Source organism: Hyaena hyaena, unplaced genomic scaffold (genome assembly GCF_003009895.1).
Source record: "Hyaena hyaena isolate Hyena2069 unplaced genomic scaffold, ASM300989v1 scaffold_231, whole genome shotgun sequence".
Classification (NCBI taxonomy): Eukaryota; Metazoa; Chordata; class Mammalia; order Carnivora; family Hyaenidae; genus Hyaena; species Hyaena hyaena.
This window is the reverse complement of record NW_024080862.1, coordinates 2,081,273-2,105,585: the sequence shown is the minus strand read 5'-3', so window position 1 is coordinate 2,105,585 and position 24,313 is coordinate 2,081,273. Positions and strand designations below refer to the sequence as shown.

General features: G+C 43.4%; 1 protein-coding gene across 3 annotated transcripts in view; it reads right to left on the bottom strand.

The window, feature by feature from the left end:
- The window catches only part of CACNA1D (calcium voltage-gated channel subunit alpha1 D), a 303,488-nt gene that overhangs the window by 148,677 nt on the left and 130,498 nt on the right, over positions 1–24,313 (bottom strand). For all 3 annotated transcript variants that reach the window (XM_039243605.1, XM_039243606.1, XM_039243604.1), the window contains exons 4-5: positions 9,086–9,225; positions 193–335 (exon numbers count right to left, since the gene is read on the bottom strand). In XM_039243605.1, coding sequence (XP_039099536.1) covers positions 193–335; positions 9,086–9,225 — 283 coding nt within the window. The remainder of the gene's footprint in view (positions 1–192; positions 336–9,085; positions 9,226–24,313) is intronic.

Genomic DNA, 24,313 nt, shown 5'->3' with positions numbered 1-24,313 from the left:
TGGGGCTATCACGGTAGTGCGAACACAAGCAAAAGTGTGTCATGAACTGTGAAGGCCTCTGTGGTCATCTGCGGACCCCCTGGCTGGCACACAGCAACTCACCTCGCAGCACTCAGCTCCAGAATCCTGAGCCCCACCCAGAAGAAAAACAAGTCAAGAAACGCCTGGCTTTAGGAAACAAGACGTGCTTACTGGGTACTCCTGACACTAGTCGAAGTGGTCGTAACACTCGAAAGGCTCGGAGGGCTTTGACATCGAAGCCTCCTGACTTGCCACTGGAGTGGTTACCGCCTTCTGTTTCTTTGGTTAATTGTTCCAGAATTACACTAAACAATCTGAAAAAAGGAGGAAAGGAAGAAATGTTAGAGTCTGTCACCCAGGGAAGCAAAACAGGATGATAATAGTAGTTATTCTGAACAAGGGCTAATTCTGTGCGGCTGCTGCCTAAATAAAGGGGAAGCAGCAAGGCAAAGGCAAGGATCAGGCTGTGAATCCTGAAAGCAACCCCTACATCTAACATGACCATGGGCAGGGACTGCACTCATCTGTTTTCCTGCCAAAAGAGCATCCCTGACCAAGTCAGACCCCACAGAAGAGGGAACTCACCATGGATCCAATGATGGCAAGTAGAATTGCCCAAACAGAAGTAACAAGGAAACAAACATGGCGGCTACCATTTATACACATTCACCAGGTGGTAAGCACTTTGCATACATTATCTCAACCCTCACAAAGTGTTATACAGTAGGAATTCTTATTATTTCACAAGTAAGAAAACAAACTTGAGAAGAACAAGCAACTTGCCCAAGGTCACACTACTAGGGCAGAACTAATGTATGAATCCAGGTATAGCAGCCCCACTAGGATGCAGGTCCCATGAGGGCCGGGACTTTTAGCCTGTGTAGTTCATTTGCTCATTTAGTCTGTTCAAGCCTAGTGCCTCGAACAGCTCTTAACACAGAAGGCACTCAAAAATTATCTGATGAGTAAACCAATGGGTGAATACTGACTTCAAAGTCCCAAATCTTAATCAATGTGTTATACCATTTCTGGTATAGCCACCCACATGCCCACACCCACCTCCACCCTCCCAGGGATGTTCAAGGAATGATGTAAATCACAGATGCTGAGGACATGTGCAAAGGCCAGGAGCAATAACCCAAGGTAAGGTATTAATATTGTCGTCTTCTCTTTTGAAATGTGCATAATATTGTATCTGGCAGCCACAACACATTTTTTCCTACTCTCCAAAGGTTTTTCGGATACAGCTATTTTCAGACAATCTGCTCACTTGACAGTTACTTTTGCTCTTTCAAATAAACATTTATTCTTTGGAATTATTGCTTGTTTTTCAGAATAAATATAAATTTGCCCATTTCAAATAGAATCAACTCTGGCCAATCAGATTGTGGGGATGATTGGCCCAACAACAGAGAAAAGGTTTCTAAAGTTTAATTAGCAGCCAAAGCAGAAACTCTGCCCCCACTGGCATGCCTCTGGATTGAGAAGACACTAAATCCATAAAATACAGGGTGGTCTGATTACAGTCCTGATCAGGCACAGTCATAATCATTCTGGGGCATTTAAAGACCAGCCATTTGTTTTAACAACACTATGGCAATTAGCGGTGAACCCAGGCAGGGGCAGAGGGGGGTTGGCGCTAGTGGGGAATAAATCAAGTCTCTACCTTTTCAAACCTTCAGATGGTGGGCTCTCCCTAGTTACAACTGGGGAAATAGACCAAATTTATAACCGGTTTCTCTCATTAGTATAGGCTTTTTTAATTACTGTAAACCCCTGCAGCAAGGCTAAAGTTAAAAGTCTCCCCTCCAAAACAAGTTCATAGCTTCACAAAAGCAAAGAAAAAGGAAGAAAGAAAACCTCAAACTCTTCTGAAATGTAGCAGCCACAGGAATTTTCATCCCAAAGGGTTAGGAGAGTAATTTATGCAGGTGGTGACTGAAGATCACTTTCAAATATCAGTGTTTTACAGGGCATACATCATGGTCCTTTTACCCTTTGTTCTTCAGCAATGCCCTTGATAACAGGTGATGAGGTCTCTCTCCCATTACAGAGGAAACTGAGTCAGAGAGGGAAGCTGGCTGCCTTGTCCAAGCTGCCAAGAGTGTAAGGGGTTGGGGCTGGCTTCCATTCTTAAGAGTTAGGAGGCACTAGGAAAGCTCCTCTCCTCCTTTGGGCCTCAGTTTCCCCCTCTGTAAAATGAGAAAACTGGAACTAAATGATCCAGAGCCCTGCCCTTCCCATTCTAATATTTTGTGATTCTATTCCTTTTACCACTCATGCCCTCCACCCCCAACAAAAAAAACGTACCACATGCCTGGAGAGTTCAGGACATGAAGACAAAGTGTTTGATCCTCGATTGTTACTAAGTTTATCCCAGCACAGGAGAAAAAGGCAAGGAGCTACCTAAACTGACACAAGTTAGAAGCACCAGAATGAGCCCCATGTCTTTCTTCAGAAAGATGAGCCTGAATGGTTGAAATATATGTTAACTGAAACTTTGGGTGGGCGGAATAAACTTTTCTACACAGGGAACACTGTCAGCCCCGGTGGACCCAGTGAGTCCTCTTGTGGCCACATCATTATAGTTAACATTTTAGAAGTATCAATTACTTTCTTAATGTCTGTGTTATTGGGAATCGTGACAAAAGCAATAGGTCACAGTTGGCTGGGAATAGAAAATCCACTGGACTTAGATACATCCTGTAGTTGGAAACTTTAGGGAGTAGAAATTTGATGCACATGAAGACACAGTAAGTTTTCTTTTTTTTTTTTTTAACCTTTCTTCTGCTCTTTGACTATAATTTAGTGCTTATTTTGGATGAAAAAATAATCTGATGTTCTAAAGTTCTTTGCATTTATTAAGACCAATGAGTCCATTCCTACTTTAGTTCCCTAGATGAGTTTTACTTTTTAATTTTACTACAGATCAATTCATATATAAAATACACTTATTTAAAGCTCACAAAGAGAGGATTCTTGAGAAACAGAGGTCCAAATACAAACACCATGGTCAAGATACAGAACATTTCCACCATCCCCAACAGTTCTTTAATAATGGCTCTGTGCAGTCACCTCCCTCTCAGCTCAACCTTAGGTATCCAATGACTGACTGCTTATCACTTTGGGTTGTCTTTTCCCTTTTCTCAAATCTTATACAAATGAAATCATACAGTGTATGTTGTTCTTTTAACATCTTTTGCTCACCATATTTTTGAAACTTATTCAAGTTGTTACATTTATCCACAGTTCATTTCCTTTAATTGGTGATATTCCATTGTATAAATGTACCACAATGAATGTATCCATTCACCTGTTAAGAGATATTTGGCTTGTTTCCAGTTTTTGTCCATTATAAATAAAGTCTCTGTGAACATGTGTTTTCATTTATTCGGGTACATACCTAAGAGTAATACTGGTAATATGGTCGTGTAGTTAGTGTATGATTAACATTAGAAGAAACTGGCAAACTTTTGCAAAGTGACTGCACCATTTTCCATTTCTACAGTGTATGAGAGTTCCAGTTGCTCCATATCTTGGCTAACATTTGGTGTTGCCCATCTTTTTACATTTAGTAAAGCTGGTAGGTATGTAGTACATCATTGTGGTTTTAATCTGTACTTCTCTAATTCTAATAATGTTGAATGTTTTTCAGGTGCTTGTTGACCATTTACGTATCTTCTTTTGTGGAGATGTGTTCAAATCTTTTGCCCATTTATATACTGGGATGTCTTCCTACTAATGGGTTATAAGAGATCTTTATATATTCTGAATGTAAGTCCTTTGTCATATATCTGTATTGTGAATATTTTTTCCCAACCTGTGCTGTAATTTTTAATTCTCCTCACACAATCTTTTAAAGAAAATTTTCAAATTTTGATGAGCTCCAAAATATTATTTCTTTTATGGCTAGTGCTTTTTGGTTCCTAAGAAATCTGCCCAGCCTAAGTCATAAAAATCTGTATTTTTACATTTTATATTTTATATTCTTTACATTCTATATTTCTAACTTTCACATATAGGTCTATGATCCATTTTAAGGTAATATTTGTATATGTTATTAGGTAGGAATAAAGATTCTTCCATTTCTCATATGGGTAAGTAGTTGTTCCATTGCTGTTTGTTGAAAATGGACTACAATTTGTAATTTAACCCATTGAACTATCGAGGCACCTTTGTCTAAAACGAATGTATCCCATTGATATGGGTCTACTTCTAGATTCCCTAGTCTGTTCCATTGACCTTTATATCTACTCCTTACACCATCATCATACAGTCTTGACTACAAGAGCTTTATACCAAGCCTACAGATCAGGTTCCAGCTTTGTTCTTAAACATTTCTTTGTCTAGTCTAGAGCCTCTCCAATTTCCATATAAGTTTTAGAATAAATTTGCCAATCTCTATAGCAATCTTGCTGGGATTTAGATTCAATCTATAGCACAATTTGAGAAGAACTGTTATCCTAATAATAATTGAGTCTTCCAATCCATGAACATGGTACATCATTCCGTTTATTTAGGTATCCTTTAATTTCTCTCAGTTAAGTTTAGTCATTTGCAGTGTGCTGTTTTTTCCTAAGTATTTAATTTTTTTGATGCTATAGTAAATAATGTCTTTAAAATTTCAGTTTCCATTGGTTCATGACTAGCATGTAGAAATTCACATGCTTTTTAAATATGAACCTTCTACTAAGTAACATTGATAAATTCATTTAGAATACATAATTTTGTATGATTTTGCTATTCTTAAATTCACTGAGACTTATTTTATGGCCCAGAATATTTCTTGGTCAGTGTTCCATGTGCACGCATGTGAAAAGAATGTCCATTCTGGTCTTGAGTAATGTGTTCTAAAAATGCCAATTAAGTCAAGTTAGTTGATGGTACTGTTCATATTTCATTATATACTTAGTGATTTTCTGTCTAGATGTTCTATCAACACCCCTCAAGAGAGATATATTAAAATGTACAACTACAATTACAGATTTGTTCATTCCATCTTTCTTTTCTTTTCAGTTTTTTGCTTAGTGTATTTTGAATCACTGTTATTAGGCATATATATTTAGGATTATTACATCTTCATGAAAAAATTCTTTCATCACTAATGAATGTTTCTTTTTGTTATTGATAATATTCCTTGTTCTGAAGTCTATTTTGTTGGACTAATATTGCCAATCTTTCTTTTGATTAGTTTTCACATGGTATATATTTTTCTGGCCTTTTAATTTCAACTTATTTGTGTCTTTATAAGTTCAATTTCTTGTAGATCCTATAAAGTTGGGTCTGGTTTTATATATATATATAATCTGACAAACTCTGGACTCTAATAAGGATTTAGCTGGGTTTAAATCTACTGTCTTGCTATGTGTTTTCTGTTTGCCCTGCCCATTGCTCCTCTTTAATTCATACCTGACTTTTTAAAATTAATTGAACTTTAAAAAATTCCATTGAATCCCCAATATAGGCTTATTAACTATATCTCTTGATTTTTCTGGTGGCTCCACTAGGACAAGTATCAGCAAAAATCTTCTGTAGAGTGTCAGATAGTAACTATTTTAGGATTTTCAGGCCACACGGTCCCTGTCACAATTATTCAACTTTGCCATCCTAACACCAAATAGTCAAATACATATGAATGAGTCTGTCTGCTTTCCAATAAAACAATCTTCCAAAGAACACAGGAAAATACTTTGTCAATGTAAAAAATAAAAAGGCAATAAACCATATTTTGCTTATGGGCTAAAGTTGGCCAGCCTGTGCTTTAGGGTTTACAATATACATATTACAGTCTACTTTCAAATAATATTTTAACATATTTACCACCAACTGTATAAGCTCTTTTCAAAAGTATATTGCTTTTTCCTTCTTCCTGTCCTTCATGCTATTGTTGTTACAGATTTTACTTTCATAGAAGCTACAAACTCCACAATATGTTGTTACTACTTGTGCTTTAAATAAACAAGTACCTTTAAAGAGATTTTAAGATTACAAAAAACTGTTTTTATATTTACCCATGCATTTACCCTTCATTTCTTTTTTATAGCATTCTTCCTTTCTTTTCCTGCTTTCATTTTCTTTCAGTGTGAAGAAGTTCCTTTAACATTTGTTGAGGTGAGGGTTTGTTGGTGGTGAATTGTCAGCTTTGGTTTATCTGAAAAAGTCTGTTTTTACCTCAATTTTGAAAGGTATCTTCACTGAATAAGAATTCTAGGTTGACATTTTCCCTAGCACTTTAAAGATACATCTCTATTGTCTTCTGGCTTGTATAGTGCTGATGAGAAGTCTAGGGACGTCTTTTTTTCTGATTACTTTTCCAGATTTTCTCTTTATCCCTGGTTTTGAGCAATTTCATTATGATTATGACATACTTTGATGTAGCTTTCTTCACGTTTACTTTGCTTGAGTTTTGTTGAGCTTCTTGAATTTGTGAGTTTGTATTTTTCATCACATTGAGAAAATTTGGAGTCATTTAAAGTATTTTTTCTGTCTCTCCTCTATCTCTTCTCCTTTGGGACCCCAAATATATGTATGTTAGGCCACCTGATATTGTCCCACAGGTCATCCAAGGAATGTTCAGTTTTTCTCTGTCATTATTCTTTGTGTTATTTCTAGGTCTTCAAGCTCCTTGATGTTTTCTTCTATTGTATTTAATTTGATGTTAAGCCAACCCAGGAAAATTATTCAGCTCTCAAAGTCCCATGTGGTTGTTACTACTATTGTCCTATCATTTCTCATCGTGGTCATGTATTTCTTTAGGTCCATAAACATATTCATAATTGCTATTTTTAAAATCTTCTAAAGCAATTCTCTATTAATCCCACCATCTCTATCATTTCTAGGCCTGTTTCTATAGATGGAATTTCCTCCTTATGGGTCATATGTCTTAATACAGCTATAATATTTGACTGGATGCTGGAAACTTGTTTAAGCATCTGTATTTTGTTGTCTTCCTTTAAAGGGTGTTGAGTTTTGTTTTTGCAGGTAGTTTGTTTTGCACATCAGTTTGCTCCTTTTCAGGCTTCTTCTCAACCATCATTAGAAAGGAATTCAGGTGATCATTACTCTATAGTAGGGTTTGGCAAAACTGTTCTTTAAGGGGCCAGAGAGTAAATAGTTCAGGCTTTGTGGACCTAAACTACACAACTCAGTAAACATGTGACTATGTTACAATAAAACTTTATTTACAAAAATTTGTGGCCAGGCTGAATTTGTCCTATTGGCCATATTTTCCCAACCCCTGCTACTAATGGCCCTTCTGGGGTCTCTATTGACAGTCCAGGGTGAGTATTAAGGTCTTTTCACTCTTGCTGGTCATAACTTGAACATCTCCCAGATCTATGTGAGTTCTAGTTATTATTCAAATTACAGTCTCCAGCTTTCCATTTTTCCCTAATAGCATTATTTGACTGGCCTCATGGATTCTTACTCCCTGTAAGTGTAGACTACACCTCAGGCAAAGCTCAAGAGGACCCCAAAGCGTATTTATGGAGCTCCTTCTCTGAAAAGCTCTTTCCCCTCCACTCCCATACTACACCTGTCAAATTTCAGCCCCACCTTCCTGGATTCTTGTCTCTGTCTCCTCAATGCAATGAGACCACGATCCGCTGTTCACTTCCTTGTCTCTGTGCTCTACTATAGTCTGAAAAGTGTCTCCAGGTAGAAAGCTGAGATAATTGTAAGGCAGGGACAAAAGAAATGGAGCTAAGCTTCATCCTGTAGCTGAACAGAAAAGTCCAGGGGCAGAATAGGCATAGCAAGACTGTTCCAGAACCAAGAGACTTGCAAGGCTCCTGCTTGTCATTGCTTCTTAGAGTTCACCAGATACAGGAAGGTATGAGATATACCTACTACCTGATCACTTTAGCTGCACTACGTTTGTGGTAACAATGTAGGTACCTTGTACTATGGTAGTTTTTGTAAAAGCTGACTTTTCCCCCTCAAGTCTAATTATCCCACTGGGCCACCATTTTGGATCTCATTTGAACTTCCTAAGTTTAAAAGGGCAGGCTCAAAACTTATCCCACTCTCCTAACATCCATCTGTCTCCCATGAAAAGTCAAAGGATCCATGATTTAAAAAAACAACACATAAGAAAAATTACCTTGCTCAATTTCAAAAGGCAGTTGAACAAAGTTATGGAGATGAAAACAGAGATGTCATTTAATAATCTCTCTGTAGGATCAAACAGAATTTTAGGAGCAACCCACTTTATAGCCGGATAATGAAGACTTCATGAAGGCTAGATCTTCTTTTCCTATCTGGGTATTTTGTTCCAAGGCCTAGCACTCCTCTAACACAGATTCAGTTTTTCCTCTTGCCGGAAAAATTTCCAGGTGTGGAAGGACCAGAATAACACAACACAGGCCACTGGGTTTTTTTGTTTTTTTTTTGTTTTTTTTTTTTTAACACACTTCTTTAACTAAAACTGTTGGCGTCTTCTACCTGTGACTGGATTTCAGGAGAATGCCTACTTCTCTGCATTTTCCAATTTATTTCATTTCATGCCAGATACCTGACATTATTCAGACACTTGTTTTGTTATTTCAAATGGATGGTAGCATGCCAAAGTTTTTCCCACAAGTCAGCAAAAAAAATTAATAGCTTTGCTCAAGGGATCTTAAATAGCAGAGTATCTCACTGCTATGAAGGATTTATTACTGTTTTACTGTTTTGTCTGTGTGTGTGTGTGTGTGTGTGTGTGTGTGTGTGTTTTAACTTAACAAGGTGCTAAGTATAAGAGTTCTACTCAATTGAGTCTAACCACTAGCAGGGCTGGCCTATTTGTGAAGACCCAAGGCCTTGTAAAATGAACCCCTCTTAAATCAAGAGCTTCAACTTCCTTCTTTAACACATTACTGGAAGGGAAACAAAAACAATGAGGGGATTCAAACTGGTCTCTGCCCAGAGACAGACAGCAGCATCACCCAGCTTCAAAACACTCCTGGCAGGCTCTGGCCACGATTGCTGGCAGAGAGGAGCAACCAGGTTTCCTCAGAAGACTGTGCTTTCCATTGCTACCTGGCCCCCATCTTCCAAACATTCCCCCCAAATAAAAGAGACTTACCCTACTATTACTATAACAAAATCCAGTAAATTCCATCCATTCCTAACATAAGCATTAGGATGTAGCAATAATCCATATGCTATAATCTTCAAAAATGTCTCGACTGTAAAAATAATCAGGAAGGCATATTCTACTTTTTCCTGTGAAGAGAAACAAAAACGGGGGGGAGGGGGGAGGAGGGTTGGGGAGTGGAGAGAAGAAAAAGAGACAGGAATTAGATTCAATATCTCTAAGATATAAGCATTTTTCTCCAAGCAAAGTTTTATTATGAGAAATGGCACCATTAACACAGCACCTGTGCCAGGAAAGCGTTTTAATTCTAACACTGAATTTCTCATAAGCAGCTAAGTGTAAAACACTTTTCATTCCAGGCTGCATGACTGCATTTTGCCACCTGCCTGATGCGTGTGCAATGAGTCTGCCTAGGACATAACGGGCATGTTTGTTATTTGCACACATTTGCAAAACGCAGCATGTTTTCCTCCTGAGATTGCCAAATCGGGCCCAGAAAAGCACAAGGGTGCAACAAAGATCTCAACAGTGACTTTGAATGGAATGTCCTTTGGAAGAAAGGAAGATGCGTCTGCTTTGACTCTCTCTCTTCCTCTTGGGTTTACACCTGATTTCTAAGCCAGGGTCCTCTTGGTCTCAGAGCAGCAAGGTGACCTTGGCAAGTCCCTCCTCTCCTCTGGACTTCTGCTTCCTCACCAGCACAGAAGGGGAGCATATTCAGGATGGCAAATGCCCTGCCGGTATACTGGCATGTGGCCTCTCCCAGCTGACACTGCCAAGTGGTCACCATACACTGTCCCAGGGAGCCTGGGCTCAGCCTCTGTGTCCTTCCCTCTTACCAGCCCTGGCAGCCATTCCCATCTGGCTGCCCAGACCTCTGAGATTTAGCCCTCAGGCTGGGTGACTCTTAGAACCCAACCCATTCCAATTCATGCAGCTCCATGAGTCCAGAGAACACATCCATCAGCAGGTCTAAAAATGTTGACTCCTTTCCTCTTTTATAAAGGTTTTCTTTATGCAGCTTCAGCTTTAATAGAAATACCAACCCACTGGGATGTGTGCAATTAATTTTATTAGAGGCATTCCCTGGCAAGAGGTTACTTAATAACTCAATGAAAAACCATCAGCAATTAAAACTCTTCCACGTGGGCCATAAAGTCCTCCACAAATATTAATTTTACCCTGTGGGACCTGAGGAAAGTTAGCAATACCTTAGGAAAATAGAAGTCATGGAATTCACTTATTAAGATGCCCAGTGCAAGAGGTCAAATACATTTGACTCAGGAAACACTTAGTGAGCACCTATTGTACATAAAGACCCCACACCAGGAGCCAGGATTAGGAAAATGTCTCCACTACAGTTCCCTCAAAAGGTTTAGTCTGGTGGGGAAGGGAGGGTTTCAAACAGAAACACTGAGAATTTCCCAAGACAGGTAACTGAAAGAGCAACTGCACATCTTGAGCACTCTGATAAGGCTGAAGGACTAACTAGTTCATTCCTCCCTCACCAGGACTTTGCTTTGCTGTATGTGACCACTACTAGGTGGACTAAGCCACCCTGCTACCAAAGTGCTACCCCTCTGTCGTCTGGCCTGATCCTCCCTGTGTTTCACCCCACATCCTCTCTCTTTATCACCAGGGCAGCCATCCAACCATTCCTGGACTCCAGCCTTCACCTCCATTCCTGACTTCCCACTGGTCTTGCAAAAAGCCAGTTTATCAGTTCTTCCCTCCTGGGTCTCTGTTGTCCCTAACCTGTCCTCCAGAGCTCCCTTTGATCCTTGAACACCATCAGAGAGGTCTAATAAATTCTTTTGTGATGTGAGTTGGCCAGAGTCAGTGTGTTTTCAATGTACAGAACCTCACTCATCCCTACCTCCATACCCATGCTGCCCCCAGACCTCTCAACTGGTCCCATCCTCAGTCTAGCCTATCCCATGTACCCAACACCCTTCACCAGGCTGCCAGGACCCTCCTTGACCACGACCCTTCTCCCTCCACACAGTCGTGCCCTCCAAACCTCCAGTAACTCCCTTATTTACTCTCCATATTCCCTGTGGGCCTCATACCAGGACCAACTTTGCTACCGGCTAGGGAGGAGAGACCCAGGAAGGCTTCAATGGGGCAGTGGCACTAACTATGAGAGCTAAAAGGAGAAAGCAATTCTGTTACTTGAACCAGAAGCAAAAATCCCTGAAAATACCAATCCACTGTACTCAAATTAGACCCTGACCACCAAATGTAGATTGTCAATATGTTTTCAAGACTTAGAGTTCTAGGGGAACAAGATAAGCTAAAAACAGCATGCTGATTTTACAATTCCTCTTCCTTTTTTATCCCTTCTGCTTTATTTACTAGGCAGAGAGAGAAAAAAAGGCTTTTGCTGCCATCAATATTCATAGCAGTTACATCCCTACGTCAACACAGTGCTATACTTTAGAGCAGAAAAACAAGGCAGGGAACAGAGAGTACATGGAGCAAACACAGCTTGTTTTTCTTCTTTGGCTTTTATTTGTAAGTAATATTGCTATAATAACACAAGGGCCATTAGTATAACTGAATTGTTTAGGGTTCTTTTATGTCCCCTTTTCTTGTCCTCCTCTCTCTCTTTTTAAAGAATTAGGTTTCTCTTTCCAAAAACCTTAGTGCATTACTTGATGGAATTGATTGTAGGAAATATAACTTTGCTTTAATGTGATTCTTTATTACAGAGATGCTACCATGATGCCAACTGAACCATCACAGCCCAGAGAGCATACTAGACCAGTTTGCCTAGAAGCCAGTGTCGTTCTCATCCCCAGTGCTGCCATTAAAAAGGACTCCTATAAAACAAATACACCTCCACAGTAAGCACACGCAATATAAAAAAAAAAAACTTTTGCAAAACAACAATCATGGGAAGGAAAGGTAATTATTTACATCACAGAAGAATTGTTCATTTGGGAAAAGAAGGTTGAGTTAGTAATTTGAAAAGAGAGTCCATCAGGAAGGTCAGGTTCCTAACTGGGCAAGGTGGGAATATACACTCAATGGAAGGGACCCAGTGAGATGTTGCAGAGAGAAGATATGGAGTCTGTGGCCCAGATGGAGGGGAGCACAGAGGAATGGGATGGCTAAGGCAGAGGCTAGCAGGAACCCTACAGATCTGGACATGATAGGAGGTATCCTGGGGGCAGGGCTGCTTCATAAAAGCTAACAGCCTCAGGTGAAACAGATAAATTAAATGATTCCTGCATCCTGGTCTCACTGCATTTGCCAGGCAGGGCCACATGCCACCCAGCCACCAGCAGGATTCTTCTCGCTGGCAGGGGGTCCTGGGTGGCTTAATCAGTTGAGTGTTAGACTTTTGATTTCAACTTAAGTCATGATCCCAGGGTCATGGGATCAAGCCCCATATCAGGCACTGCACTGAGCGTGGAGCCTGCTTAAGATTCCCTTTCTCACTCTCTCTCTGACCTTCTCCCCTACTCATCGTATTTCTTTCTAAAATTAAAAAAATAATAATTAAAAAATTTTAAAAACCACCAATTCCTCTTAACCGGATACCACCCTACGTATGGATGAAATTTGCCCATGAGACCTTAAGCCACCAGAAATAAAGGCTCAAAATCTAATTCATAAACTTGGTAGATCTTTAAACAGTGAAGCTTCACTCTGCAGAAGAGTGTCTACACCACTTAACCATGCACAGGACTTTGAGAAACTGAAACTGTCAACTAGCAATGGGTGGGAGATGCCAGGATCCTTAATTACCCCTGGTTCTCTCCTTTCCTTTCTCAGGGACCCTTTCACTAGTACTGTAGTATGAACATCCACTCACCCACTCATCCATCCACCCATCCCCAGGCACCTGGGTCCTCCACAGAAAGCCTGATGTGTATCTTCACAGAGTTCCCACCTGCTATCAGAAGGTAACAAGTGCTTTGTGAGCCAGGTAAGGGTCAACTCTTTGCTTGGGTCATGCATCCACATGGTCCCAAATCTTTGGAAAGTCTCTCCTGGCTGACACCCTGGTAGTAGCTTATGCTCCTCCACACACGACTCCTCCTCACCCTGCGAGTCCCAGGCTCCCTACTGGCAGAGGTCATCTCTTACCAACTCTGTAATCTCAGCACCCGGCACTATATTGGACATACATAAGGTTTTCAACAGGAAGTAGAGAAGAAAAAGGGAAGGAATAAATCAAGAAAACCAGACTTAAAGGAGGCTAGAAAAACATGAGATTTTGTGATCCAAAAAGAGAAACAATGAGGCTATGTCTCTAAGTTGCCATTAACTCTTTCTAGAGCAAGCTTGGAAGAAATGGTCACACCGCTGAACCAACAACTGATCTTGATATCTCACCTGGCCCTCCCTTTCAATCTTGATCTGCACCCCCAAGTAAAGTCCTCATCCTTCCGTCCCTACCTTCCTCTTCCAGCTTTCTTCTCTTCCACAAGAGTCTCTTCCTCCACACGAGGGGCCGCCCTGCTTCCCCATCTGGGGTGCCCACCCTCAGGCATGGAAACTCCCCTCTCCAGAGTGAGTGCACAACCAACACAGGACTAGAACAAGCCCAGCCTGGGGCAGCAGAAAGAACACAGGGCTTGTAGCCACAGTATCTGTTTTCTTGTTTCTTTTTTTTTTTTTTAAGTTTATTTATTTTTGAGACAGAGAGACAGAGCATGAGTGGGGGAGGAGCAGAGAGAGAGGGAGACACAGAATCCGAAACAAGCTCCAGTCTCTGAGCTGTCAGCACAGAGCCTGATGCAGGGCTTGAACCCATGAACTGTGAGATCTGACCTGAGCCGAAGTCGGACACTTAACCGACTGAACGACCCAGGCGCCCCCACAGTATCTGTTTTCTACCAGCCCCGAATGAACCACCACTTCAGGTCCACACCTTGCTTCTTCTTTCTAGAATGGTTCCCCCCATCTCACTTTTTCATCACGTTAAGCTCTACTTGTCCTCCAAGCCTCAGCTGAAATAACACTCTTTCAGAGAAACCTTTGCTGATCTCCTCAGACAATCTGAGAGCCTGCTGTTAGATGTCGTCAGGGCCCATTATACTTCCTCATGGCACTACTCATAACTGAAATTTTAAATTTTTTGAAGTTATCTCTTTAATGTTTGTTCCCTCCCATTAATGAATTTCTATAAGATCAGAGACTATTCCTATTTCATGCATCACTGTATTCTCAAGGCTTGCCACAAAAATACTCAATATTTATAAATGAATAAATAAATGAGCAAAATGGGAGGCTTTGACCAAACATTATTCACTGTGTCTCTCTGCTAACAAATTCCATAATTGTTTTAGTCTGCTCAGGCTACCATAACAAAATATCATAGACCAGGGGACTTTAAAGAGCAAAGGTCCCTCATGGGGCGCCTGGGTGGTTCAGTCGGTTAAGCGAACGACTTCAGCTCAGGTCATGATCTTGCTGCTCGAGCCCCACGTTGGGCTCTGTGCTTGTCAACAGCTCGGAACCTGGAGCCTGCTTCAGATTCCGTATCTCTTTCTCCTTCTGCTCCTTCCCAACTTGGGCTCTGTCTTGGTCTCTCTCAAAAATAAACAAACATTAAAAATGCAGCAGAGATCTGTCACAGTTCCGGAGGCTGGAAGTCCAAGACCAAGGCACCAGCTAATCTGGTGTCTGATGAGAGCTCTCTCCTACCTTACAGAGAGGGCTGACTTTTCATTATGTCCTCATCTGGCCTCTCCTCCATGTGTGTACGTGGAAAGAGATCTCTCTCTACCTCTTTTTTTTTTTTTTAAAGTTTTAATGTTTATTTTTGAGAGAGACAGAATGTGAGCGGGGGAGGGGCAGAGAGACACAGAATCTGAAGCAGGTTCCAGGCTCTGAGCTGTCAGCACAGAGCCTGACACAGGGCTCGAACTCACAAACTGTGAGATCATGACCTGAGCTGAAGTCGGACACTTAACCGACTGAGCCACCCAGGCGCCCCTCTACCTCTTCTTATAAGGGCACTAATCCCATTCATGGGGGCGCTGCCCTCATGACCTAACCACCTCGGCAAAGGCCCCACCTCCCAATGTTATCACATTGGGGGGGTTGGAATTTCAACATATGAATTTGGGAGAGGGGGCAGGGGAGAGGGCACCAATATCCAGTCCATAGCAATAATCTCAGGGCCTCCTTGGCTTTGCCCTATTCCAGGAAAAACGTCCGTGACTAAAAGTGAGGGAAAAGCTCTTCTCCAAAACCACAGTTTTCCCTGCTTCAATATGCAAGGCAAGGCTCTTTCAGAGTAAGGAGCACACGCAAAGTCTAATCATTCAAGTGAAGAGAGCACAGGGGTGAGGGACAGGCGAGGGTGCAGACGTGAGGCCTCAAGGGCCAGGCTACAGGGCTGGCCTCAATCTCTCACCTGGAGACCTAGCAGACCTAACCAGATGGTCTTTTCCAGTCATAACACTACAGTTCTCCACCACCCAAGGAACAAAATCTGGACCTTGGCTTCACAGTGAGGCTCTGCGAGGCCCAGACAACCCCGGAGAAGATGCCCAACCAAGACCGGAAGCCGTGCTGTCCAGAGGCTGGGCCACCTGAGGTTGCTGGAGTGCATTCAGGCTAGGTTTGCCGAGGTAACCCCCAACGAGCTGCCATGAACACGGCAGGAGGGGACAGTGGGGAGCCGTGGGAAGGCGGTTACAGTTTCCATCAGCGATCCCTAGTAAAAGTGCAGTGGGTGACCGTAGGACAGTGTCAGCTGGCAGGCCTCGGCTCAGGGCCACTTAGAGGTAAACGGAAGTAATGTTCTCTGCAGGTACTAGTGAGGTATGTACTTCCCCAGCCTCCAGCGGAGCTAGTTCGATCGCCCGTTTACATGAAGAAACTGGCTGTGAGATACCGGTTGCCTTCAGCTTTCTTCACCTTTGGTTAAAAGCACAAATTTTAGATGATGTTTGTGTCCCTTGAGCCCGATGCCAGTCTCTACAGCTGAGTCACCCTGGTTGAGTCATCTACCCCTGGGCTTCTCTGCCTCGTTGTCTGTAAAACAGGAGACACTGTCCTCACTCCACCCACCCAGACTATGGTGATAATCAGATTAAGTGAAAGGTGGGAAAAAGCTCTGTAAACTGCCCCACACCCCACAACCAAAGGCCCCCTGAAATGAAGACAGGCGTGAGGCAGCTCTCTCAGCACTTGGGAGGTACCGTCCTCACAGAAGGATCTGGAAACTCTCTGAAGATCCAGTGAGCCCGTGAACATCCAGACAGGGAGGGGCCTTGCCAGGCAAGAACAAATGGAGGTAGCCAGCTGGGTGGCCTAGGGGAGCCCTCCATGGAGACCAGCCTTAAAACATCTTGTCTGTGGGAGGAGAGCAGCATCACACCTGGGGTGGAGGAGGCTGACAGGGCACTCTTTCTGGAAGCAGCTTCCTTGCTCGCTGGCACAGCAGCACAAGTTGCTGCTTCAAGGCCATGCCTGGCTAAGCATGGTTCCTACCACCCAGGAAATTCCTGGAGTAGTAACAGCACTCTGTCCTTCCCCTGAGAATTGCTCCTTTCCTAGTCTCCATCCGGGAGCTACAGGAGTCGGCATGTGGCCCAGGCTCCTGGTTCAGGGACAGGCATGTGATTGCACATGCAAACCACGTCCGGTGCAGGCGACACCTGGGATTTTCACTTCAGCACCCAGGCAAGACATTCTGTCATTGGCCAGACTTGGCTCTGAGAGGCAGGAGGCCTGGAGTTATCAGGGGGACACAGAATGAACCACCACCAGTATCAAGAAAAGCCAAGCCAAAAAATGGGGAGAGAGCCAAACAAAGAGAATCTCAGAGAGCAAGTTGAACTTAAGCCAAAATTCTACCTCTCATCCCCCACTCCTGCCTTGGGCTTTTCACAGTTATAAAAGCCAATTCACTGAGCAAGTTTGGGTTGGGTTTTTGGTCAACTATAAACAAAAATGTCCTAGCTAACTACACAGTGATCCTAGAGGATCACTTTGCTTCCCTAAAAGTTAAAGCGTCTAAGAGCAACTTCAGCCACTCCTTTCTCAAGAGACTTAACTCCTTTGATGAATCCCTTTGACCCACAGGCTTAGGGATGATTCTCTATATATAGGACCCATGAGCCCTGCAGGCTGTTGCCTCTGGGAATTCATCTAGGTTGGATCTTCCAAATTTATTCCTTCAATCCCACCCATTCTCTGTTGCTGTCTTCAATTCCAACTGGTTTCCTGCACTTTTTTTGTTTGTTTTTAAATAGTTTATCGTCAAGTTGGTTTCCAGATAACACCTAGTGCTCATCCCCACAAGTGCTCTCCTCCATGCCCATCACCCCCTTCCACTCCCCCCCACCCCCATCAGTCCTCAGTTTGTTCTCAGCATTCAAGAGTCTCTCATGGTTTGCCTCTCTCCCTCCCCCCCACCATTTCTCCCCTTCTTCTCCCCCATGGTTCTCCGTTAAGTTCCTCCTAATCCTCCTATATGTGCAAACATATGATATCTGTCCTCTGCCAGACTTATTTCGCTCAGCATAACACCCTCAAGGTCCATCCATGTTGCTACACATGGCCAGATTTCATTCTCTCTCATTGCCATGTAGTATTCCATTGTATACATAAGCCACATCTTCTTGATCCATTTGTCCATTGATGGACACTTAGGCTCTTTCCATGTTTTGGCTATTGTGGAGAGTGCTGCTATGAACAATGGGGTACATGTGCCCTATGCATCAGCACTCCTGTATCCCTTGGGTAAATTCCTAGCAGTGCTATTGCTGGGTCCTAGGGGAGTTCTATTGCTAATTTTTTGAGGAACCTCCACACTGTTTTCCAGAAGGGCTGCACCAGTTTACATTCCCACCAACAGTGTAGGAGGGTGAATGTTCCTCCACATTCTCTCCAGCATCTAGAGTCCTCTGATTTGCTCATTTTAGCCACTCTGACCAGTGTGAGGTGGTATCTCAGTGTGGTTTTGATTTGTATTTCCCTGATGAGGAGGGATGCTGAGCATCATTTCATGTGTCTGCTGGCCATCTGGATGTCCTCTTTGGAGAAGTGTCTGTTCATATCTTCTGCCCATTTCTTCACTGGATTGTGTGCTTTTCAGGTATGGAGTTTGGTGAGTTCATTATAGATTTTGGATACTAGTCCTTTATCTGATATGTCATTCTCCATGTTCCTTCCTATAAACTTGATGCCTCAGACTTGCCTTGCTTCCTATCCCGCCCATGCTGGGACCTGAACTGTGAGTCTCCCTGGTAGTGGGTGCATTCTGTGGTTGGTGGACATGTGCTTCCTGACCCAGCTCCAATGCCACCACCCCACTGTGCTTGGCAGTTCTAGCACCCTGTTTCAATTCAATTCAACAACATTCACAGGGTATCTACTCCATACCAGGCACATTCCTGAGCACTGCAGAGTCAAAAATGGCTAAGACATCATTTGTGTCCCAAAAAGAGACATCAGAGGCATGTATAAAAATTTCAAGACACAGCACATGGCAATCAAAGCCAAGGTAGAGTACTGGCAACCTCCTGTGTAGAAACAGGGGGAATGGTGCCATCAACTGTGTCTAGAGCATTTGGGAAAGCTTCTTTAAAAGTATAGGACTGTGGGGCGCCTGGGTGGCTTAGTCAGTTAAGCGTCCGACTTTTGCTTAGGTCATGATCTCGCGGTTCGTGGGTTCGAGCCCCACGTCGGGCTCTGTGCTGACTGCCAGCTCAGAGTCTGGAGCCTGTTTCAGAGTCTATCCCCCTCTCTCTCTGACCCTCCCCTGCTCACGCTGTCTCTCGATCTCTCTCTCCTAGAAATAAATAAAAAAATATTTTAAAAAATAAAAAATAAAAAAAATAAAAGTATAGGACTGTGTCACCTCCAGGGGCAACTGGCCGGCTCCATCAGTTAAGCAATGACTTTGGCTCAGGTCATGATGTCACAGTTCATGAGTTCAAGCCCCACATCTGGTTCCCTGATGACAGCTCAGAGCCTGGAGCCTGCTTCAGATCCTCTGTCTCCCTCTCTCTCTGCTCCTCCCCTGCTCATGCTCTCTCTCTCTGTCTCTCAAAAATAAACATTAAAAAATTTTAAGTATAGGACTGTGTCACATCTAAATTCCTCCATATGGCATTCTCAAGGACCTATACAATCTGTCTTTGGTCTACCTACCAACACCCATTTGGTATCTGTTACCCCACAGGGTACAGGGCCCCCACCCTTCTCAATCCCCTTCCTCCTCTTCCGCTCCAATCCATCAGTTCCCATAACATCCTGCACATATGTCATACTCATGGTCACTGTGACTGCTCTTCTCTGTGACGCAAAGCACTTCTGTTTACCTCAATCTTGCTCACCATTTCAGGGAAGGCTAGGAAGTTTCATGTCCTCTTGAGGCCATGAAAGAGAGCAGAGAAGGGCAGGCACTACCCTGTTTCCAGCTCCTGGTCTAGTTGGGAAGGAAAACCCACTGATGTGTTGTCTTGTACTATTTGTAGATTGTCAGTATCCTGAGGGGAAGAACCACTGTGTTTACCTCTGCAGGTTCTCCCACCATCCCAAGCAGAAGACTGAGCCTCAGAAGAGACCATAATGGCATCCACCACAATGCACAAAGAAGAAAGAGCAGAGTCATCATGATCCCAAGCCCCTCCCTGGGCCAACACCTTGTCTTACCATCAGGGGGCACTGACAGCAGCTCTATCACCCAAGCCGTTATCCCATTTGCCTTCTCCTACTTGGAGATACAGTTTTGCTTTCTTTCTAAACCATATCAGCCTCTGTATCCCATTCTGACAGCTCGGGTCAAGGTGCATGACCGAATATGGAAGAATATGTGCCCTATGTAGGGCTCATCAAAGCAACCTGCTGCTTCCCTGGGATGTAAGGGACCTGGGTCAAGTCATAGCTGCCAAACTCCCATCATTCTAGAAAAGCCACCTTCTTAGCATTGGTTAGTTTGCATGGCGTGAGCCACTGCTCCAAAACGTCCACCTCCTTAGCTATGAGAAAGAAATGAGCAAACATTTCAAAATGGCAGGAACCGAGTAAGCTTAAAACCAAACATTTTCATTTGACAAGGAGACAGTCATTTCTTTTCTCCATTAACAGAGCTAAGGACAAGCTTTTCAACTCTGGATGTGGTTAAATTCCCTGACATCTGAGTTACAGATGGAATCTCATCTCATTCTCCTGATGCTCACTCCTGTCCCTGTCAACATGCTGCCAGCACATGTGATGCTGTGCCAGAAGCTGAGGAAACACCTTCCAGTCTCTTACCTCAGCTGACCCTCCAAGCTATGGGGTAAGACAGGCAGAGAAGGGATCACCACTCGCATCCACACATGAGTGTCACAGACACCGAGTTACTTCTGGCCAGGGGCCAAGGAGCAGCAATGGTGCCCTCTGGTGTGAGGAGCCCTGACCACGCCCACCTCCACGCCATCCTGCACCTGCCCAATCTCTCCTGGGCTTTTGTGCTGTTCTGCCCCATCTTAGGGTCACCTGGGCAACCGAGCAACCATGAGAATGCGCCTTGGAGGTGCCACTGCTAACAGTTGGTGTAGGTACCTGGGGTGAGGCTGCTCCCATGTAAGAACTGTGCAGTCACCTGGAAGTACTTTCACCTCCTACAGTGGTGGCAAAGAGCCTGGGCCCAGGTTCTGGCTCTGCCACATACACACTTCTAAAGTGACTTTACCATCCTCCTCAACATGGCTTCTTCATTGTAAAGTGGAGGGAGGGCAGACACTGCCCAGGATGCTCGCTGAGTGTACACAAGGCAACACGTGTAAAACACAAGAACCAGGGTTTGTGTGTACCACACTCCATGGACATTGTTGCGTCTATGTAATGTGCCCTGCACGGCCCTGGCCTCCACCCAGGAAATGCACAGGGACTGGCATAGACCAAGTGCTAACTACATTAAGTTAACCCAGGGACAGCAGTCTAACTCCCAGCCAACCTTGCAGGTCCACACGCCCACAGTGTAGACATCTCTTCCAGGTGGGCCTGCTCCGGTTAGCATGGGCTCCACCTTGAGGGAGAAAGCTGCCCCATCTACATCTGCTCCAACACCTTCCTACACCCATGTTACCCCCCACCCCTTCACTGTGAAGGCAAAACAGCAGATGTCTGCGGGGCCGTGGGGAACAGGAAGCACGCAGGTCCTCAGCTGTTACCTTCTGCCATAAAAACCACATTGGGTGATGAACAACCCTAATTCATGGTCAGCTCCTTCCCAGTGAATGTGTAGAGAACATATATCATTTCTTTCTGAATAAATTTATGAATCAAAGTGTAAAAATACATAAAGTGTGGAGTCTATAATTGAGATAAAGTATGTAACCCATCCACCCAGAAGATTAATAACCCCATGCCTATAATTCACCATTATTTTAGAATCAGAAAGGAAAATTAAGTTAATTTAAAAGACATTGGGTGGTTTAAAAACCAGGCACCACCCAACCGTGGCCTTGAAGTGGAAATCAATACATAGTCATTGACTAAGCAGAACGGACTCTCTGCAGACCCACTCCAAGCTGGAAGTGTCACTTGCATTGATCTCTGGTCCTGCCAGTTAAATGTCTCCCTCATCAATTCACACCTCCTAGAGGCTGGAGGAAGGGCTCTGCACCACCACACCAAGCTCACGATCCACTTGGGCTTTCTACAAGCAAGTCCATCCCCAGGAAGATGGGTGCTCCAAAAGCAGATACTCTTCAGACCTAGCTCTCCAGACCTAGTTCACAAAGCCACTGTTCTTTTAAAAGTAAAGTTTTGTTTAATACCTGCTGAACTCCTAAAAAAGAACTCTAGGCAGCAAGAATATGAAAATTTGAAGCAGGTAAGAAAGGGAATGCTATATGCCTATTTTTTTTGAAAGGCAGCAAATCTATATGGGAAGGCTAGGGGAGGATGTCCACAATACATATGGACATAAGAAATCATATGAATAGGATCCCCTTGATGTCTGAAAAAAAAATCTCTAAATAAGCCAGTCTACAGTGTAGACAGCCAAGAGTGAAGAGTCTCTGAGAATGAAATCACGGGCACTTCCTCTCTACTCTGAGGTATCCTTGATTCATCACTCTTTCTCACTGAAGATCCTTTTACTTTATTTTTATTTTTTTAATGTTTATTTATTTTTAAGAGAAAGAGACAGAGAGAGAGAGACAGAGTACAAGTAGGAGAGGGGCAGAGAGAGAGGGACACACAGGATCTGAAGCAGGCTCCAGGCTCTGAGCTGCCAGCACAGAGCCCAACACAGGGCTCGAACCCACAAACTGTGAGATCATGACCTGCACTGAAGTTGGATGCTTAACCGACGGAGTCACCCGGCACCCCAAGATCTTTAACTTCAAAATCAGCTGAACTTCTAAATATTTAAGACAAGAGTAAGCTGAGAAAGAAAAATTAAGAAAATGAAAAGAAGCAGGAGTAAGGCCATTACAAAGATGTACACTGTAAAGATAGCTATATTAATGTCTCCAAGATTTCTAAACACTAATGCAGAAGGAAGAAATCAGACCAGTGACACAAGTCACCTTCTCCTTTGAATGAAATTGTTTCTCAGCACAGAAAAATATTTCTCCAGAGGATTTGCATAGAGAGAAGAATCAGCTGACAATACGAATTGAGCACCAATTATGGGAAGTAAAATAATGTTTGCCTGTCTTCGTGGAATTTGTACTGTAATAGAGAAATGAAATACATATGAAATTAATTTTGTGGCTTACAACAAGCAGTTTTTGAAAAGTGAAAATAGAGTGAAAAAAACCCAGAATGCATAGGAGATAGCAGAATTTAGTAAGAGTAAGTAGATTTTCATCAAACTTGATGTTTCAGAGGACAGACACATATGTGTTTGGGAGCTAAAATGTAAGATGTATTTGTTACCGTTGGCCAAGGTAAAAAAGAAAGTTGAAAAACACCATCACTAGAGGCCAATAATATGGACCCACCAGTGGACACCAATAGGGATAAAGATCCACTCAAGACCACATAGAGAATGGCTCATAAAAGAGTCCTGAGCAGGACAGGAAGAGGATGACACCCCCCTGGGCCCTAAACCTGAGGGAACAGGTCAGAAAGAAGCAGGACAGGAAGCATGGGGCATTTGAAGACTCTGGCCCCCGCCCTAGAGCAGAGTCTATAGGCCAAGGAGGGTCAACAGAAACTGGCTGTCACCCATGTCCTTAGGCAGCCATGGGGCTGCCTTGGAACAAAGCTGTTAAAGCAAGGGACACTTGACTCACAAGGAGACACTAGAGAGAAGGTGAGACAGAGACACTTATCCAGCTGCTGTACAGAAAAGGGGACCAGCTCAGATCGAAGCCCCTCTGCAGCTGGGCAGAGCGTGGTTTTGTGCCTTATTCACTGGATAAGATGAGTCACACCGGGAACTGACCTCGCCACAGACAACTCTTGTGAGGAAGCACAAGGCTGTGGGTAATGAAGAACATTGCTCATATCCCGGTTCTTAGCCCCAGGGAAAGCACCGAGACTCTCAAGCAGCAGAATCCTCACCCTCTCATCAGGGACACCACCAGTGGCAGGTGATTCAGGGTGAACACTGATGGTGGGAAATGCCTGGCGCATGGTTGGGACCCAATAAAGTAGCTGCTGTCACCCTGGTGGTTGTGAATGTCACAGAGAAAGCTCTCTGCAAGAGGTGAGGTGGGCAGAGACCCTCTTTCCAATCAAGGAATCAAGGGCAGGGTTCTGGAAAGTTGAGCAATCACTTCACCTTATGTTGCCACCACGCTGATGCTGAAAAGGGTGCACTGGCCCCACCACCGCCACCATTGCCATCATGCCCTACGACCAAACATAGTATTGGAGGCTCAGGAAACACAGAAAAGGTCATAAATAAACAAGTACCTTGAAATCACAGCCACTGAAGTTCAGTTTGGCTTTCTGAAAGCTCAAAACTAGATCTATCCTGTTAATTCGGGCACAAGCAGATGCCTTTTTAATGGTTTCATAATCACTAAGATCAATCATCATTTTAATAATGATTAGTGTTAGAAAAGGCAACAGGCTTAATCACAACTGCCTCAATTCAAAATTCATTAACACTCTGTGACCAGCTGAAATCATTACACCGAGCCCTGTTCCTCATAAACGTACCTCCTAGGAGAACTACCATGCTGCTTAATTTCTGTACTCTATTTTAAAGCAGCCTTGACAGGTCAGTACAGTTCACCACCCAGAGTCACTGCTGGCTGAAGTTCGCGTCCAGGCAAACTCAAATCACTAGGATCA